At 38.0% G+C, this 21353-nt stretch overlaps 1 protein-coding gene across 3 annotated transcripts in view; it reads right to left on the bottom strand.

Annotated features, from left to right (window-relative positions):
• Positions 1–755: 755 nt before the first annotated feature.
• Positions 756–21353, bottom strand: part of ube3c (ubiquitin protein ligase E3C) — a 117966-nt gene continuing 97368 nt past the window's right edge. For all 3 annotated transcript variants that reach the window (XM_078424867.1, XM_078424884.1, XM_078424876.1), the window contains exons 22-24: positions 16965–17031; positions 11925–12055; positions 756–2077 (exon numbers count right to left, since the gene is read on the bottom strand). In XM_078424867.1, the coding sequence (XP_078280993.1) occupies positions 1907–2077; positions 11925–12055; positions 16965–17031 (369 nt within the window). In that variant the 3' untranslated portion in view covers positions 756–1906. The remainder of the gene's footprint in view (positions 2078–11924; positions 12056–16964; positions 17032–21353) is intronic.

Below are 21353 nucleotides of genomic sequence, written 5' to 3'. Positions count from 1 at the left end.
TGAGACATTATGTTTATAGTTGTACAAAACATGGATTAGGCCGCATTTGGAGTTTGGATAGTTCTAGTTGCCATGCTGTAGGAAGGAAGTGATGAAACTAGAGAGGGTCCAGAAAAGATTCATAGGGATGTTGTTTGGATTGGAGTACTTGCGTTATCAAGTGACAGAAACCGTAGCCTATGCTACAACTGTAGAGTCAAGTTATTTTGTCTTTGAACAAAAAGCTGTAAAATAGCCCTATCATTCTATGCACTTTGGTACCATTATTATTTGATTTCAGTGGTTCAGGCTAATTTATTGATTCCTCATGTCAAAATGACATTTTCTTCTAGCTGGCACCAAGCACTGTAATTAAAAGCAAATTCACAATAAGGTTCTAGCCGAGTCAAAGATTAGTTGCAAATTTACTGTGTAATTTTAAACTGGGTAGGGAAGCTCAAAAAAATTCTCATGATTTGATGTACATGAGCTAAGGTTTACAGAGTTCATTTTGCAAATATAATAATAACACGTGTTCTTGGTATATAATTAGAACATGATAAAATTGAGAAAAGTCGGACTATTGACTGACATTATAAACCTTTAATCGCTTTTGGTAAATAGTTTGTGTGTAAACGTTGGATTAATTTATCCATGAGCAACAAATAATCTTCAGCTCCATTCTTCAGAATGGTGGAGTATTGACAACAAAACTGTACCTTAGATTGGAACATTTTGGGCCATAAAATCTATTTATTGAATAAATCACAGGGTCAAAATTTATATAGGCATTGCTAATTAACAATAATTAGTGTTACGTGTTAGGCTCTGTTGTATTTCTTCATATTAATGGAAAACATTATCCAATGCAACATTATTAGTTTGAATCTTAGTTTTCCATGCTGTTTTCAGTAATAATTTTTAAACATTAGTTCCATTATTCAAATTTTGTTTAATACTTGTTAAAGTTATAACTCTTAACAATAAGGACCATTCTGATAGCACAGTTTAATACACAACAGAAAACTGTACATATACAGAACAAAAACAATAGTATTCACAGATGCAGATAAAACATGTATTCACATCTCTGTTTACAGAAACTGCTGACTAAATTCTGTCTCAAACACATTTACCATGGCCTAATGGAACTATTTGTATGAGCAAGCTGAATTCTATTGCAATCAAGTAATCTCCGATCCACATAATATCTCATCCACTTAATGCTTTTTATTCAGAACTCTCACCGCAGTTATGCAGAAGGGCCATATAATTAATATAATGTCACACCATACAATTTTAATCTAGGCTGTAAATTGCAACTATGTTTTATTGGGTTCCATATTGGGACATAATTGTGATTTAAAACAGATTGTAAGAAATGTGCAACTTGTTTAAAAAAAGTAAAATGCAGCAGTATTACATGGTTTATGTGCTCCCACCTAACCATGATATTAAATGCAAGTAACCAGTATGAAGTTTAAAAAAACATCAGCCACATATTGCCTTATGAAAATAGGCTTCTGATGAACGCAGGCCTCCTTTAAATGCAAATATCTTCCATTATTATGGCTTGCTTTATTGCCTGTTTTGACTAACATATGACATTGGCTGAATCTTTGGTTAACGCCACACAACACAGGCTGTTTTACTGTTAACGCCAAGTGATAATTTAATCATCACATCTTACAGGCCACTTGCCCAGAATATAGCCACAATCTTAACAGTAAAAGCTCCCAATATACCCATATGATCATACATCCATCTGAGCTACGAATATATAATTAGAAGCCTCATCTTTGCAGTTCACTTCATTAAACCCCCCTTGATTCTGCACAATTCAATCTGTCCCTGTTGTGAGAACTTTGATTGTTGGTACGTGTAAGCACCATCCATCATTCTCAATCTTCGGTGTCCCATTTTCACTTCAACTTAGCTCAAAGCCTGCTGCTGATTCAATTGCGTAAAGTAATTTACTCCTCATAAGACTTTCATCATAAAACTCTGGAAGTTTCAGAAGGTTCATGCAAGTACTGGCAGTTGGTAAACGTTCCAGATCTGTCCCTCCATTGTGTATACAAAAAGCTGGATATAATTCCTAAAAATAAATTTAAAATGGGGTTAGATTATTACTTCAAATAACAATTTTGTTAATTCACAAATAATTACATTTAAAATCAAAGTCAATTCTAAATTAGTTTCTTTGAGGATGTCATGGAAAACTCTCAATAAGCATAATCTGAATATAAATTAAAGTTATAATTTGAGTTTTAAGTCAGAAACATCCTGACGTTCTTAGGATCATTAAAAGATACAAACATTAAAATACAAGATTTTTGAATGATAAAATGTTAAATGTTCACCAAAATTGTACAGCAAGCAGCATTCTGGAGATTATTTTTATACATAGCTATCACACTTGTGAATGCTGTTAATTTAGAAAAATTCAATCTAGTCCTTCTTAGATAGTTGAAGCTGTGGAAGCTGGCAGCTTTATCCTTAAATTTGTTATGCCAGGTTGAGGGAAACCATCAGGTTGATTATAGTTATCGATTCTCAGATTCTGAGCCCAATACAAAAGCAAGATTATTCTTGATAACAGAATTGAAAATCTTAAAATATTGGAAATGTTCAGTGTATGGAGGGAGTGAAGGAGGGAAGGAAATAATTTTAAAAGAAGCCGATAATCTTGCTTCAGAACTGGTAACCAGTTGCAAACCAATATTCTCACCCCACCATAAATCTGGAAAAGCTCGAAATGATTCTTGGATTTTCGTTCCCATCCGTGGATGAAAAGTGTAACAGCAATTCCAACAGCTTTTGTTAATTCAGCAATGTTAATTTTTGTGCTCATAAGTTTATTACTTTACGAATGTAAGCTTTCCTCATTGTATACTTGTTAGGTACTTCCACGAGTTCAGTTCTTGGTTATCCTTCAAAGGCTTAAAGAAAAGCTGACTTCTGTTTGTTCTTCGGATAATGGGTATCTTTCACTCTGGCTTCCTTAATTGACTTACAAACTAGGTTTTGCTGTAAGTATTAATGAAGGCACTCTGACAAAAAGCTCACTGATTGTATTTATATAGAACATTTGACCTTTTTCTGAAAATTGTTTAAAATCACAGTATTTGGAGAAACAATGTGCACATCAGTTCTATTTCTCCTGTCAGACACAAATTTTTCCCTTCCAGAATTTCACCTCAGCACAATATCTTCACCTTGGATTTGCTTGTGCAGTAAGCATCTGAAGGATGGGCTCAGCTGAATTATCTGATGAGAGAAACGCTTAATTTACTAACTGGAGTTCCAGCTTGTGGTAAAAGAAAAATCACTTAAATAGAAATACAGTAGTTTTGGAGAACCATGAAGAACTGCTCCCTGATTAATAAGACACCAGAAAGTAGAAGCTTTGATGCTTCGTGATGAGATTGATGTTTACAGAAAAGTCATGCCATTGTCAGCCAACTGCCTTTTGCAAAGTATTATATAATTGAATCAATCTTCACAAACTGATTTCTCCACATCTTTAACATACGTTAACCTAATGACACCTTCGAATTCCAAGTACAGAGGATTAAAAAAAAAATGTTTTCAAATTTAAGCCATCTTTGCTCATGTATCTAATCTTCAATTGACAGTTGAGAAGAAAGATGACAAATGACAATCACGGGCAGTATTGATTAATATAATTAAACAAAAGTCGTGAATTACTTTACAATTTGTTTAAATGGAACCCTCAACCAAATACCATTTGTGGAAACGAGGAAAATGATGTCTCTACAAATGCCTTATTAGTTAGTTCATGGTTGCAACAGCCTAAAGTTGGTTACAATCTCATCAGGATTACCCAGAAGAATGAGACCATATCATTTTCATTAATTCATCAACAAATTCACAAGGATCATATGATTTCTAAATATTTTTAAATATTTCTAAAATATGTAACAAATATTTAAGAAAGCGAGCGCATCAATTTGAGATGGCTACATTCAGCACAAAAAAAGTAAATCCAAATTTGAAAATGAATAATGCCCATAGGCACCATGATTAAGAGATATGGATTATATATAAGATCTTGCAACACCGCAGCCTTTAACATTTCAAGTTACGGGAGCAGAATTAGGCCATTCGCCCCATCAAGTCTACTCCACCATTCATTCATGGCTGATCTCTCTTTCCCTCCCAACCCCATTTTCTTGCCTTCCCCCCATGACGCCTGACATCCGAGGTAATCAAGAATCTGTCAATCTCCACTTTCAAAATATTAATTGACTTGGCCTCCACAGTCTTCTGTGGCAATGAATTCCACAGATTCCCCACCCTCTGACTAATGACATTTCTCCTCATCTCCTTGCTAAAGGTACGTCCTTTTATTCTGAGACTATGGTCATTTACATGACTCCATCATAAATAGCATCATAGTTCTTGTAAAAAAAAATCTTAAAACCATTCAACAGTACAACTAGCCATTTGCCTGCCTATTGACTTAGTTAACTCTCATAGCTTGCATGATGCTTTATTCTGGAACATATGATTTTCTGAAAAAGATTTCCATCATCTTCTAAAATGGATTAGCATTGACAGTGCTATTTCTTTTCTAATGAATTTTTGGACATTTATTGCACTTAATTAAAGATAAGGCAGCATTAGTACAGGGCAAAGTCAAAGTGCAGCCTTTGAGCAGAATGCTTATCAAGCAATGAAATGGCTGGTGAAAATAAATGCAAAGTACTAACAGCTAAAAATGGATGGCCTAGAAGCTTTATATGCTTGGCAGATTGCATTCTGATTCACAACATATTACTCTGGGTGCTGCAGTCTCCCCTGTGCACATATAAATCTGTCTACTGAAACTACACATCTTTCTTGCAGACCCTTCTTGCATAGTCTGCTGATGCTACCTATTCATCTTGGAAGATACTTCTGTTAATTTGCTTCGGATTTGAGAACTGGTAAGAGATGCAAAATTATTACAGAAGCACAAACTGGAATAAAGCACTGAAGCCAGGTTTATCTTAGTTTCAATTTTGTTGCTTCTCGAATTCAAACAGTGGGAGAACAACTTTTATATCAATATCACTAATTCCTATATTCCAGTAGCAGAATTACTGACCCATTCACCTGCCATATAATCTAAACATCAAAAATAAAAACATGTAGATGGATGAGCAATATAAGCCAGAAAGTTTGATATCTGATGAATTAACTGATCTCACCTGGGATAGACTTAAAGGGAGTAATGGAATAAGAAAAAAATCATACTAGGTTTTGAATAACAGTCCTCGTTTCTGATCACGAGCAGATCCTGATGCAATTTTTTTGAATTTCCAATATGGAATAAGTCTTTCCCCATTTTACAAAAAAATCTGAATCTTTGGGTAATAATTTCACAGGACAAAGGTGCCAATTACCTGAATATTCTGATTTGTACATCATATTTGGGATGAGATTGAGTCTTGGGGAAACTTTTTGGAATGCAATTATTGAGCTGAAACAAACTTTTTACATTACTGGAGAAAGATTTTTCTGCAAACTTAATTCCAGAAGCAAATTACAAAAACAGCCTTATAAAAACAAATGGTTCATGTAAAAATGTATAACACATGCATATTACCTGAAAAATGGCTGTTTCCCATACTAACGTAAATCACAATATAATGTCAAGGTCAAGAAAAGTAAAGTCTAACAAGGATCAACTCAGTCAGCAGAATACACATTTTAGATAAGGACAATTTGGGCATTTTTATCTGGTAGTTATTTGGAAGAGATTAGTCAAATACTTTCTAATGCAACTATTTATTCTTCTCGAATTAAGAGATTACCATCTGGCAATTTTATCCCGTTTTATTGATTTGTGGTATTAATTATAAGATCTATAACAGAATGAGAGCAGGAAAGACTAACAGTCCAGTCTTAGGTTATCAGACGCTGGATAAATAATGAGAGAAAGATATGTGCAGCACTGCACTGCATTGTAAAAATATAAACATTCAAGAACAATTCCTGACAGGCATTTCAGACTGAAATTGCTTCACATCTTTTATCTATAATTTACTGAAAATTCTTCTAAAATCACTGGTCATATAATACCATAAGAACAAAGTAAATTTTTGATGCTCATTAATGACCATGATTTGGGTACAAAGGGTCCACAATTTCCTAACTTGTCCATTAGATGCACAGAGTCCACATTTACGACAGAACATCTGTCGATATCCATTAATAAGTGAAATCAAATGGTTTTGTTCATTTCCTTTCTTCAATGTTAGCTTAAAAATTCTTAAACATTGAAATATTTTAAATAACTGCATGTTTTAAATGTTTCTCAACATTTCCAACCATCAGTGATAATTTGAAACTGTAAAATGCCCAACAACATAAATTTTTAGATGGGCACGGGGATAATCCAGGATTCTCAGAGACCACTCCGTTTTACGCAAGGATCTCGGCTGTGACACCTTTAGGACGTGGGGAACTGCGCAACTGCCAAAGATTGGTGCAGCTTTAATGACCCCATTGGAGATGAAAAAAGGCGTTAAAATCATTAACCAAAATAGTTACTCATTGTTATGTTTCACGGGCAGGAAGGTTCAAGTACTAGAGAACATGTATAAGGTGACTGACCACAGCAAAGGTAACAAAAATAATTTGTTCACCCAATGAGTTGGACACAAATTTCATTGCCTCTCAGGGTTATCGAAACGGTCGATAAAAGCTTTCAGAAATGAATTCAACAAATAATTGGTGAAAATATTGCAGGATTATGTTTGGGGGAAGAGCCAGTGAGCTCTTTTGCAAACTCACTGCAGACTTATGAGAGACAAAAACTTATTTGTATTGCATAAAGGTGTACTTTAATTATCTTGCACAAGCGTGATAATCTAAACACATCTGTGATTCAAAAGACAAATATTTCAATTTGGGGATAAACACAAAATGCTGGAGTAACTCAGCGGGTCAGGCAGCATCTCAGAAGAGAGGGAATGGGTGATGTTTCGGGTCGAGTCCCTTCTTCAGACTGATGTCAGGGGAGGGGGCAGGACAAAGATAGGATGTAGTCGGAGAAAGGAAGACTAGTAGGAGAACTGGGAAGGGGATAGAGAGGGGAAGCAGGGACGACCTGAAGTGGGAGAAGTCAATGTTCAAACCGCTGGGGTGTAAACTGCCCAAGCAAAATATGAGGTGCTGTTCCTCCAATTTGCGCTGGGCCTCACTCTGACAATGGAGGAGGCCCAAGACAGAAAGGTCAGATTGGGAATGGGAGGGGAGGTTGAAGTGCTGAGCCACCGGGAGATTAGGTTGGTTGAGACGGACTGAGCAGAGGTATTCAGCTAAACGATCACCGAGCTTGCGCTTGGTCTCGCCGATGTAGAGAAGTTAATAACTGCAAACTACAGAGCGGAGGTGCAGAACCTGGCGGACTGGTGCTCAGATAACAACCTGTCCCTAAACACATCCAAGACCAAGGAGCTGATCATCAACTTCCGTAGATCACACAACGGGGAATACAGCTCAGCAGGACCGGTTCATAGCAGCTATGGCCCTGGGGATGAAGCTGTTCCTGAGTCTGGAGGTGCGGGCGTAGAAGGCCTTGAAGCGTCTGCCCGATAGTAGAATTTTGAACAGACTATTGCAGGGGTGTGAGGAGTCTTTGTGAATGCTGGTGGCTTTTCTGAGGCATCGTGTGTTGTAGATGCCCTCCAAGGCTGGTAGCTGTGTTCCGATAGTCTTCTGAGCTCTACTGAAGAAGGGTCTCGACCCGAAACATCACCCATTCCTTCTCTCCCAAGATGCTGCCTGACCTGCTGAGTTACTCCAGCATTTTGTGAATAAACAGACCTACTTGAACCTTATACTGTTTTAAAACTGTTTCTAATTTTGTTTCACTGGGTTGTATAAATTTATACTGATTAGCTAATCAATTTATTGCATCATATGGAAGGCGCATTCCCAATCTCGTTGTACCCCTGTACAATGTCAATAAAGATATATTGTATTGTATTGAATCTGGAACAGCGGATACAATAGATGAGGTTGGAGGAGGTGCAGGTGAACTTCTGCCTCACCTGGAAAGACTGTTTGGGTCCTTAGATGGAGTCGAGGGGAGAGGTAAAGGGACAGGTTGCAGGGGAAAGTACCTGGGGAGAGGGCGGTTTGGGTGGGAAGGGACAAGTGGACCAGGGAGTTTTGGAGGGAACGGTCTCTGCGGAAACCAGAAAGGGGTGGAGATGGGAAGATGTGGCCAGTGGTGGGATCCCGTTGGAAGTGGCGGAAATGTTGGAGAATAATTTGTTGTATGCGACGGCTGATGGGGTGGAAGGTGATGACAAGGCGGACTCTATCCTTGTTACGAATACGGGGAGGGGGAGCAAAAGCGGAGCTGCGGGATATTGAGGAGACCCTAGTGAGAGCCTCATCTATAATGGAAGAGGGGAACCCCCGTTTCCTAAAGAATGAGGACATCTCCGATGCCCTAGTATGGAACACCTCATCCTGGGCGCAGATGCGGCGTAGACGGAAGAATTGGGAGTAGGGGGATATAGTTTTTACAGGAAACAGGGTGGGAAGAAGTGTAGTCAAGATAGCTATGGGAGTCAGTAGGTTTGTAGATGTCTCCTGTGATGGAGATGGTGAGATCCAGAAACGGTAGGGAGATGTCAGAGATGGTCCAATATATTCAACAGGATGGAAATTAGTGGCGAAATATCAATTTGGGGATATCATGAACTATGTTTTCATCCTTTTAATCATCATGCCAACTAATCAGAATCCAATTTTCAGTGTATAGTCCCAAAACTACTGCAAGCCTTCTGAGAACCTTAACGAAGCAACCATTGCAAGGCTGGATATCTTGGCATGCTGGTCTGCCACGGATAAGATGTTGCGATCAGGTCTAAACTGCATCTTTACTTCTTGCAGAAAATAAAATCAGTTGATATTTTACATTTCATAGCTTGTGGATACATCCAGCAGCTGGACTAGCACATTATCTGCCTAGATTGTGATCAACAAACACAACTTTAAAAAAATATTAACCTTAGATCTCCTAACATATGCATTTTATTTGAGTAAATTCAATCCAGTGAGCTTTTCGAAATGCCACAATTTTTCCATCCATTTTGTTTCTCGAAAATTATCTGGGGTATTATTAACTTTATAGTTTTGTAAACTAAGCAGTCTTTGAATTGCAATTGATATTTCATCACTTGGGTGACACAGTAGCGCAGTGGTAGACTTGCAGCCTAACAGTGTCGGAGACCCAGGTTCGATCCGGACTACAGGTGCTGTCTGTTTGAAGTTTGTATGTTTTCCTGTGACCGCGTGGGTGATCCGGTTTCCTCTCACATTCCAAAGACGTACAAGTTTGTAGGTTAATTGGCTCCGTAAATTGTCCCTAATGTATAGGATGCAAAACTGGGATAACATAAAACTTGGGGACAGCTGATCGTTGATGGGCTGATCGCTTTCAGGCTGCATCTCAAAGCTACACTATACCTCTATCCTTGCAATGCACACAAACTCCATATTGAAACATCTTTTATTAACCTGGATTTACAATACATCATGTAATTTGATTGGATTGATATCCACACCAAATAGCATGATTCTATTGCCAATCTAGTGGGAGCAAAGTGGGATTGATAAAAAAGTACACAGTGGCATCATAAGTAAACATCATAAAATATCAGAACACACCTGATATTTATCACTTGACTGCAGTTATTAATAATAACTCCTACATACAGCCTGTAAGGATCTCCATTGCACGATTAGTGTTTCGCTCAGTTTATATACTGTGATGAGTATTAATGCTCTAAAGAAAAAAATCCTTCAACACAATACTTTTTATTTCCATAATGCTTTAGCTTCATCTTCTAAAATTGCTCCATTGCTGTCAAGAATCACTAATCAGTAACCACCTGATTGCTATATGGTTTACAAATTAAGTTGAACTGCTGCGCATTTTATCCACGGAAGTGGACTTTGCATAAAATCCTCACACTGCCTATTAATATTTATTGAAATCCCAATGTGAAAAAAAGGCCACCTGCAGCAAAGGTGGAATTATCAATATTTGTTATTCAATTAAATCTGTTAAACTAGGGATTATTCCTTCCTCTTAGGTAGCCCCTTGGGATCAAGGATAGCTTCAATTCCACTCCTGTTTTCTGCTTTCTGAGACGGCTAATACGGCCAATATAAGAACAGCAGACATCTCTGCCTGCCCGAAGACTGTGCTGGTCCATTGAAGGCAATCGTGAATGCATCATCGATGACTGAGAGGTGGTTCCCAAGATATGTTTTGCAGCGTCTCACCATGAACATTTACTGCCGGAGGGATGTGTAGTGCAGAAGGGCAGGTCAGCAGAGGATCATGGTCTGGTAGACATTATGGCCTATCCATCAGTGAATGAGTCATCATAGCTTGGAGCTCATTCTCCAAGCAAGTGCGATGCAAATGTTATCTGCTTATTGTAATTTGACTGTGGAGGATTGGATGACCTTGGCTTTAGAGTGTAGTGTCCTAGGTTGAACATTTCTCATTAGTTCTAAGGATGAGTTCACTGCTGCAAGAATTGTTGGAGGCAAGGAGCAGCATTGCAGTGAAAAAGCCCATTTGAACATTGCATGTTATCGGAGGTCTGCAAAGCTGCCCCTAAATGTTAGAACAGTCTAATATTCACGACATACACAAGTGCTTTATATTTTAAAAATACATGGCTATGTAGTTATATTTTCCCATAATTACAGTCCTGACAGTTAAAGTGAATGTGAACTGACACCATAAGAAGGTTATACTAATCTGCTGAAATGCTGTTACTGCAAATAACTGTCAAGTGATTCATGAAAAGGTAGAATCCAACTGGATATAGCAGAGTACAGATAATTGACTATGTGACACTTGATACATCTGAAAGAACTGACATGCACTTTATACAAAAAGGAAAGAAACAATTATTGTCAGCGCAGTATGGAATAACCAAGCTTTAATCAGTTCACGTCGACTTTAATGCTATTATACAGTACTTACTTCATAAAACAAAACAATGAGATTGGGTTTGACAAGTGTTATACTTACATCACGTACTTTAAAGAAAAAAATAAAAAATAAGTACAAGACCTTTGCAAAAGAAAAAATGATACAATAACAACATTTAAAAGACACTTGGTCAGGTGCATGGATAGAAAAGGTTTAGAGATATGGGCAAAATGCAGACAAAAAAAGACTAGCTTAGATGGGGCATCCTTGTCAGCATGCACATGTTGGGCCCAAGAGCCAGTTTCCATGCTCTATGACTCAACGTCTGAAGGAAAACTCTAGTTCATATCCTAAACTGCATACATTCAGCATGAAGTCCTCTTTATCCTAGTTTCCCCACATGGACAGAAACCTCTGTGGAATTCCTAGCCTATTTCAAAAGTGACTCAGGACTGCATTAAGATATTTCAGGGTCAGTAACATCCGCTTGCATTCATTTACACCTTAGCCCAGAAATAGGAGTTGCGCAACGTTTCTCCTATTGGGGAAAATCCAGAACTCAGCCAGTGCTTCAAAGTGAAGGGTGGTCCATTTAAGACAAATGCACAGAAGAATTTCTTCTCCAAGCTCATGAACCTATAATTTAAATAATTAAGGAAGGCAGGTTTTCCTCAAGGCAGAGACAGGCAGAGTTTAATTATTCATTTTGATGCAAAATCTCAATTGAGATTTTCTCTTAATGGGATGCCAAAACAGCTGTGTGGCAATTGTACTGACTTCCATTTCCTTGTCAACTATGCAAAAGAAATGTCATTGGAATGCAACATAAAAAATTGCAAAGAGACAAGTTCTATTCCTATTATATTGCTTTAAAGAATAAAACATGAGAACTGGACCCAATTTATGAAAAAGTCAATGTATTCCCTGCAAGTGTAGAATAGTCATAAAGGACTTCAATTGTTACCTTGAATCCCAGCAACGGTGGTCGAGAGCAACTTGTGACAAACTTCAGTAGTTTTCGCTTTTCATCATTTGTGAAATTTTCTACTACATTCCAGAATATTTTAATAACTGCATGGTCTGCTGAATAGCCACCTACAAAAAGGGAAAAAACAGACAGTCATTCTTATTGCACAATATTTTGATATCAGATATCAGATTGCATATTAGAACATCCCTTCCACAATCTCAGTAAACATAACAGCCAATGACAGTCGAAGTTTTCTTCTGGAAATTGTCAAAACAAATCTCAAGACATTGTTTGTGAAACGTCAGAAATTAGTTGCTGCTGGAAAACAAAACTACAGATGGCGGATTCTGAAACATAAGCAGAAATGCTGGAAGAACTCAACATGTCTGCAGCAGGGTAAACTGAGGTAGCCTTTGAATGGCAATGTTAAGTTGATGATTTAATATAATGTACAGTGTTTCCTATACACATCTTACTATAACCTAGACATAAACAAATTAAGTGGTTTTAAAAAACATGGAATATATCGGCATGATGCAATTATAGAATATAGGCACCAAAACAGTTATTTTTCACAACTAATCTCAGTCAGCAATTTTGATCCAATTGTGTCTCCTTCTAATGTAATAAAATTGTATCTCCTATTATTACCCATACCTCTACATATATTTATGCTGATCCTTGAGGCAAATCCATAACAATAAATATGACATTGTTGCAGATAGGAAAAATTTGAAAGTCTTGCTATGATACAACAGATTTATAGTTTCAAATCGGAAACAAAATACTGATCCAAATAGTTATATAAACAATTGGAGGTCGCAACCACAAGGCTCATGCTATATTTTTACTGTGGTATTCATCTTAAGCATGTAAAGAAAGATGATAAAACTGTCTATGCTCTAATTTATCGTATACAAATCAGGGTACCCACTGACCCTCAATGACAAGCCTGTGATGGAACACACCATGTTCTCCACTCTCTGCAAGTTTAGTCAGATGAGAGCAGAGCAGTTGCCATTCCAGATTGAGATGCATCCCGTCAGAATACCTTCTATAGCGTGACTCCTTATGGACATGTGAAATCTTTTCAGATGCCTAGCAAAGTAAGTTTGCTGATGTGCTTCCTTGACGTACAGGTATGTAGGTTAATTGGCTGGGTAAATGTAAAAATTGTCCCTAGTGGGTGTAGGATAGTGTTAATGTACGGGGATCACTGGGCGGCACGGACTTGGTGGGCCGAAAAGGCCTGTTTCCGGCTGTATATATATGATATGATGATATGATCACTGTATCAGTGTGAAAGGACTTAGAGCGGTTGCTCATGACAAGGATGATAAGAAACCCAAAGCGGTCAACCATCTGGCAACCTTAGATCAGCAAACAACTCTTTCATTTTGCTGATGTTAAACATGAAGCTGTGGTTCTGACACCATAATACAAGATTCTCAATCTCTTTCCTGTATTCTTTTTTCAGCATTGTTGTTGACCTGGCCGAGAACAGTGGTATTATGAGCAAACTTAAAGGTGGAGTTGGTGTCGTGCGGGTAAGATACCCTACCCTCTCACTCCAATGCTGTATCCATGCATTTTTCTAATTTATTTATTTTTGACAAGGCTATCACTGATTGCCCACCCTGAACTTACACCAAATAAGATGCAGTGAACCTCCATCTTGAACCTTTGTCATTCATGGTGGTGGAGAGTTTGGGAACAGCTCCGTCCAAGAATGCAAGAAGCTGCAGAGAATTGTGGATGCTGCCTGGACCTCACACAAACCAACCTCCTTTCCATTGACTCCATTTACACCTCACGCTGCCTCGGCAAGGCCACCAGCAAAAGAGATAAATTCCAAAGATGAATGATAGCGAATGGCCTATATAATGATGTTTGCGGGTAAAAACTAAAGTCATCCGGCATCAGGACCAAACCAGATCATTATCTCAAAGGTAATTGGGGATGAAAAATAAATACAGGCACTGCCAATGATGCCTTGATCCTGAAAATGGTTAATGACTTACTGGTTCCTCTCTAAATCACACACCATCCCGACTTGGAAACATACTCTTCTTCCATCACTGCTTGGCCTAAATCCTGGAACTCCCAAAATCAATTGCACTATGGAAGTACCTTCACCAGAAGGACTGTGGCAGTTTAAGGCAGCAGCTCACCATCACCTTACTATGGGCAATCAATTCAGGCCTGTCAGCCGTATCCAGAGCACAAGAAAATGAAAGAGGAAAGGAACAGAACATTCAACCATTTGACCCTGTTCAAACAGTCTAAGTGATCTGCACTTATTAACCATCCAAATATCTTACTATTTCATCAGTTTTCCAATTAAAAATGACCAAATTCCAGCTGATAAATTGACTAAAAAATAAATTTGATCTCATCCTAGCATAATAAATATCAAGGTAGCCAAACATAACCAAAGACGGTGTTGAATTTCTATTTCTTTAAAACAATATATAAATTTGTCAAATTCACATGACACCACTTCATTAATAATGCAGTTCTCGACTCACAAGAGCAGTAACACAAGATTATTCCGAGCAGGAGGAAATTAATCAATGCTTATCAACAAAATTTTGATTAATTAAAAAAAGTTTAGTTCTTCATTTTTTTGGAGAACGCGTTCTTTAAATTCTAACTGTACTGCAATTTCAAATTAAAGCTTAAACATTTGCAAACAGGTAAGGAAAGTTTTACTTTAAAAATGTGATGAAGCAATGGACCTGATGATTCAAATTATAATACTCCATGTATGGAGCTTAGCAGAGTAACGTAAATAATTCTTCCAAATTTAATTTCTGCAGTTCAGAAAATCAGTAAGCTCAAATGCTAACAGAAGGAAGGTCATGTGAATTTAAGAAGGTCTATGAAGTGCCTTTAATTGCAAATCAGATTAATGCATACAGATAACATATTTCAAAGTCAGAATGGACATGTTCTTGTTATGAACAGAGAGCACTTTGGTTTTAACAGGAAAAAAAAAAGTACAATTTACAACCAATGGAAAACTGAAAACAGAAACCATTAGTATCAGATAAATAGATGCTACTTTTCACCAGATTAAAGTATCTTGAAATGTTTCGACGATGCTAACCATCTCAAAAAACAGGCACTGCAGTCACCAGTGTAAATGCTGTTTCACTGAATGCTGTCAACAGATTAGTTGAACACCCCTCACTCATTTTCCTTCTTCATTCATCACACCAACACACAAAGTAGAAGTACATTGCACATTAATGATTGAAAACATTCTTGCAAACAAGACAAATTCTGTCCTTAGCTGACTAACAAACAAAACCTTCTCAGACATGCCATAAAAAAGATTTCAAAATGGTTAGTCTGGTTATTTTAACCCTGACACTTAATCCATACTCATCAATCAGAGGAAGGTTACTTCTGGTTTAATTTTCTGTTGAGTTAAGTGCTTGATAATATAAAGGAATTAAAAATCCAACAGCAAATTACCCCGCAGTCCAAATACAGAAACAAAATGTGCCTTGTAAAGCAAAATAACTGCAGATACTGTGAATCTGAAATAACTATTAAAAAATGCTGTAAATACTCTACAGTTCAGGCATCAATGATTCAATACCCTGCATTTCCTATTTTTTGCATTTCCTTTCTTTAATTCAGTTTTTCTGAATCAGCATACAGACTCTCTCCCCCTCTACCACCCCCACCATCCACACTCATCTGTACTGAATGCAAAAACCAAGTCAAGGACATCTTCATATTATTGTTGGAACTATATTATACATAATTAATGAAATGTGATAATTTGAAATTGTGTGCAGTTTCATAATGAACATTTTCTTTGTATTCAGAATGTGACCAATACTGAAAACAAGATTTATCGGACACTCCCAATTTTCCACTTGAATATGAGGATTCATAATGACAATTTAACTATATGTGGTTCACTGTATTCCTTCGTATATATGTTGCACCATTGATAATATCAACAGCAAATTACTTTATTGTGTTCCACTCTCCAAGTGTCCCCAACCTTGTGCCCATCCCAAGGAAGAAAAATGACTTCAAGTCATGAAATGCCCAGCCCTCCATTCTCCATTTGCTATCAATGCTCATGATTTGCACATTCGCTGCTTCATCATTACTATTGCCACATTGATCCAGTAAAATTTAGACCTCATATTCATATAATCAGAATAGTCCCATTCCACAAATCCAAATTTGTGCATATGTGGCTCACAAATAATGGATTCAGACTACTCTCAAGTCAGGCTGGACCAAATCAAACACGACCAAGACTTACCCCTTCCAAGCTGAATATGCTCAGCAATCTATGATTAACCAGAAAAAAACCCAGCCTTCTTGAGGTTAAGGGCAGTGCTGAGCTGTGCTGAGGGTCGGCACAGGGTAGCATTGCTGTTTTACAGCGCCAGAGACCCAGGTTTGATCCTGACTACAGGTGCTATCTGCATGGAGTCTGTACATTCTCCTTGTGACTGCATTGGTTTTCTCTGGGTGCTCTAGTTTCCTCCCACACTCCAAAGACGTGCAGGTTAATTGCCTTCTGTAAATTGTCCTTAGTGTATAGGATAGTGCAAGTCTACAGGGTAATCATTGGTGGGCATGGAGTCAGTGGGCCGAAGGGCCTGTTTCCATGCTATATCTCTAAAGTCTAGCTTTAACAACTATCTTCCTCATCTCTCGTCTCTGCTACATATCTTGCTTGAAGAGGACATGGAGATGTAGAACCATGTGTCAGAGAACATGTAAACATGTGCATTTGTTTGCCACATGCAAGAGTTGGAGACTCTGGCATGAGAAGACAACCCTCTTTGGAGTAAGGTAAAAACATTAACTTGCATTGCTTATATCTTCCAAACAAGCATCTTCCATATAAATGCTTCAAGCACAAAGTTTTACAAAAACCATACATTTCTTTTACACGTCACATTTGCTTCTTTTATGCATCCCAGGTTTGATATTGTTTGATTCATTACAAACAACAAAAATCAAGAACCCATGGGCCACGTTAAAAATAATTCATACCTGAATAATTGGTGAAATTTTTCAGATCCTCCAGGTCGATTGGTATTTGTGCTCCAGATATCAAAACCTGGTGACATGAAAAAAAACTGAGGATTAGAGAAATAGTTTGGATACTACAAAAAAATAATAGCTTTGTAATACTCATTAGGCTTTTCATTCCTTGCAATTTTGAAGAAAAAATTCAGTAGTAATATACTGCAATCATTTCATTACAGCATAAATTTCATTCCATAATTCTCCTTTCTCCCTCTAGTTCTTTTGTTACCATTTTAAGATATCCTGTCTTCTCCTGGCATTTTGCATGCTGGGAATATTTTACAAATATAGTTCCCCCCCCTCCCCCCCTCCTCCTGCTGAAGTTTCTAACTTTGGCACATGGGTGCAGAAAAATAAACTTTAAGCATTATGGACTTTCATAAAGTATTTGACAAGGTCATTTGAGGTAGGTTGATCTAGAAAATCAGTGGGATAGATGACATAGATTACTTTCTTTTGCAAAGCCAATTTTGAATCCTGAGGGTAATGATTGAGGGGTGTTAATCTGAGAGTCTGTGACCAGTAATGTTCCTCAGGGATCTGTGCTGGGAAGTTCGTGATTAATATATGATGACTTGACTAAAATGTAGTTGAGCTGATTAGCAAGTTTGCAGATGAAACAAAAGTGGGTGGTGTAATGGATAGTGAGGAAAGTTGTCAATTATACAGCAAGATAAAAGAGTAAAACAGCCAGATAAAACCTGCTTTAAAAGGGCATCAATAATAACAGTGTGCAAGAAGCGCAAGGTGACATGCCTCCATAACTACCGACCGGTGGCACTAACGTCCATGGTGCGTAGTCACCATGGCACTAACGTCCATGGTGATTATGGCGCATATCAACTACTACCTCAGCAAAACACTGGACCCGCTACAATTTGCCTACCGCCACAATAGATCAATGGGGTGCAATCTCGTTGGCTCTCCAGTCTGTACTGGACCTCTTGGACAATAAAAACATACATCAGGCTGTTGTTAATGGATTACAGCTCGGTATTCAACGCCATCATCCCACCCCAAACCTGTTACCAAGCTCAGGGAACTTGGTCTCTATGCATCCCTTTGCAACTGGATCCTCGACTTCCTCATCAACAGAACACAATGGGTGCGATTGGCAACAACACTTCCTTCTTGATAACCATTAACAAAGGGACACCGCAAGGCTGTGTGCTCAGTCCCCTGCTCTATTCATTCTAGAATCATAATTTGTAGCCGGACGCAGTTCTAACTCCATCTTTAAATTTGCAGATGACATCACCAATGTTGGATGAATTACAGATAATGATGAGTCAGAGTATACGAGGGAGATCGAACGTCTGAACAACTTTTCTCTCAACGTTAGTAAAGCCAAGGAGCTGATTGTTGACTTTAGAAGTGGAAGGCAGAGGATCCACAAACTTGTCTTTACTGGAAAGAGTCAACGTTCAAGGTTCTAGGCATACATATCTCTGAAGATCTGTCCTGGACCCAGCGCATCGAATCACACAGGAAACACATCAGCGCGTCTACTTCCATAGAAGATTAAGGAGATTGGGTATGTCGATGAATACTCCCCTGAACTTCAACAAGGTGTACAGTGGGGACTAGACTGACGGATTGCATCATGACCTGGTCTGCCAACGCAAATGCCCAGGACCCTATATTGGCTTTTTTATTTATTGAACTTTGATTTTTGTTTGTCACGTTATCTAGAATACTGTGCTTACAAACTTCTTATCATTCTCGTCACGTTCTCTGTCAGATTCTACAAGTATCTGCGAATCCTGCTACCACACCACACACTGTATCCATCTTATCCTGCTGCAATTAAGAATTCCATTGTTCTCTTTTGGTAAATATAACAATTAAACACTCTCTACTCTCTTGAGGATACAGATTAGTCGTAAAATATAAGCGGCGAATGGACAGATGGAATTTAGTCTAGATCAGTATGAGGCATGATTTCAAGGTCAGTTTATTGTCACATGTACCAATTAAGATACAGTGAAATTTGAATTACCATACAGCCATACTAAAAAAAGCAACAGGACACACAACTACATAAAAGTTAACATAAATATCCACCACAGCGGATTCCCCATGTTCCTCACTGTGATGGAAGGCAATAAAGTCTAACTTCTTCCTCTTTATTATCCTGTGGTCTGGGCAGTCGAACCATTGAGGTTCCTCCTAAATCCATCTCCTCTCAGTTGCTAAAAAGCTGCTCCTCAAATCATGATGTGGTTTCTGGCCATTCAGAGACACGCATGGTATTATCTGGGTCATAAGGAAAATCCAAGAAAAAGCACAGCACAATTTTCATCATCATAGCCTGACTCTATCAATGAGTACGTGACAGTAAATTGTACGGCAACTTATTGAATTCCTTTTGGAAGTCCAAATACTGGCCGGAAACAGGCTCTTCAACCCAACTTGTCTCTACTGATTATAGATGTTAAACTACCCAGATTATGCAATATAATGCTTTCTATCTCACTACTTTCTTCAACAGGGAATTGTATTTAGTTTCCAATTTGCTGGAACTTCACAAGCAACCCATCCACAGCCTCTGCTTTTCAACCTCTAGGATGCAGGTCATTAGGTCCAAGGGCCTTTGTCCCAGAAGATAGTGATGGTTTAATATTCCTCCCGACCTCTTGCCCCTGAAGTTTCGTATTTGGGTTCCTTTGGTGCATTGTTTCAAGAGGACAGATATAACATGTTTGTACAAAGTGTCTGCATTTCCCTTTTCTCTTTTATGAATTCCCTAGTGTCTGTATCTTCTTATAATACTTATATTATAATAGCTTTCACTACTTTATACTCCATATAGGCTTATTGACCTCTCAGTTATTCTTATAAGAAAATAACTGCAGATGCTGGTACAAATCGATTTATTCACAAAATGCTGGAGTAACTCAGCAGGTCAGGCAGCATCTCGGGAGAGAAGGAATGGGTGACGTTTCGGGTCGAGACCCCTCTCAGTTATTCTTTGCTGGTTTCCAAAATCTTCCCAAACTTCTGTACACCCTTCCTTTTAATCTGATACCATCTTAAATTCTCAGTTAGCCAGAGATCCTGGGTATTTTTTCCCCGATTGAATATATCTATTTATTGCCTTTCATCCTACCATTTACTTTATTTTCACATTCACAACAGCTAACTCTGCCTTTGTATCTTTCAAACTGTTTAAATAAATACGCTAGTTTTAGGCCAAATTACTCACATTCAAACTGATGAGAAAGAGCCTTTTCATCATTCGTCCCCAGGGAGTCCTTTAATTTAACCGTGTCTCATGAAGTCATACTATCCAGTCAATCCTACTTCCCCGTTCTTTTCAACAAGCCTTTTTTTTCCATTCAAGTAGTTTATCCAATTTCCGTTTGCAAGTGCTATATCTGTTTCCTTCAACCACTCGAGCAGGGCAGTAAAAACCGCAATTCACCCAGTAAAATAAAACATCTTTGGCTTCGCTACCACTGCTCCTTTTGCCTATCTTGTATCTTTGGGTTACCTGACACTTATGCCACTCAGAAAATGTTTCCTTATTCATTTCATAGTTTTAATTTCCTACCATCTCTGCTCTGTGAATAGTTTCTAGGAATTGATTAACGTTAGCAGTCAATGCTATTTTATGATGAATGTTGCTCAGAAACATTCAGCATTTGAATACAATGTTTGAATATCATTCATGAAGTTAGAAAAACAATTGTAGCAGAAGAAACCTGCATCAGTTTCTAGAAACAATTAAATCAGATTTCAATAAAGCAATTCTGAATCTGAATCTGAATTCTATTTATTTTTGTCCAACCAGTGATGTAAAGATGTACCTATGGTAAAATAGGCATTCATTTATTCCCATAAAAATAACATATTCCAGAATTAAATTATAACATTTGTATCAAGATGATTTAAAAAAAAATCTTTAATTTTCATTGAAATTTCAGTGTCATGGAGTATGGAAACAAAGCCTTTGGCCTAGCTTGTCCATGCCGACTATGATGTGCATCTAAGCTAATCCCATTTGCCCATATTTGACCAACCCATGTATCTATCCACATGTTTTACATGGTGTTATTGCACATGCCTCAACTACGTCCCCATGCAGCTTGATCCACATATGGATCACCCTCTGCATGAGAGAGCTGCCCCCCCAGGTTCCTGTTAATTTTTTTCCCCTCTCACCTTAAACCTATGGGCTCTATTTCTTGATCTCACAATCAGGGGGGAAAATGTGCATTCATCAGATCTATGCCCCTCATAATTGAATACTCCTCTATTAGCTCAACCCTCAGCCTCCTGCACTCCAAGGATAAAATCTTAGCATGCCTAACTTCTCCCGATAACCCAGTCTCTCATTCTAAAATGATAAAA

The sequence above is a fragment of the Rhinoraja longicauda genome, chromosome 2 (genome assembly GCF_053455715.1).
Source record: "Rhinoraja longicauda isolate Sanriku21f chromosome 2, sRhiLon1.1, whole genome shotgun sequence".
Lineage (NCBI taxonomy): Eukaryota > Metazoa > Chordata > Chondrichthyes > Rajiformes > Arhynchobatidae > Rhinoraja > Rhinoraja longicauda.
This window is presented reverse-complemented; position numbering and strand designations above follow the sequence as displayed.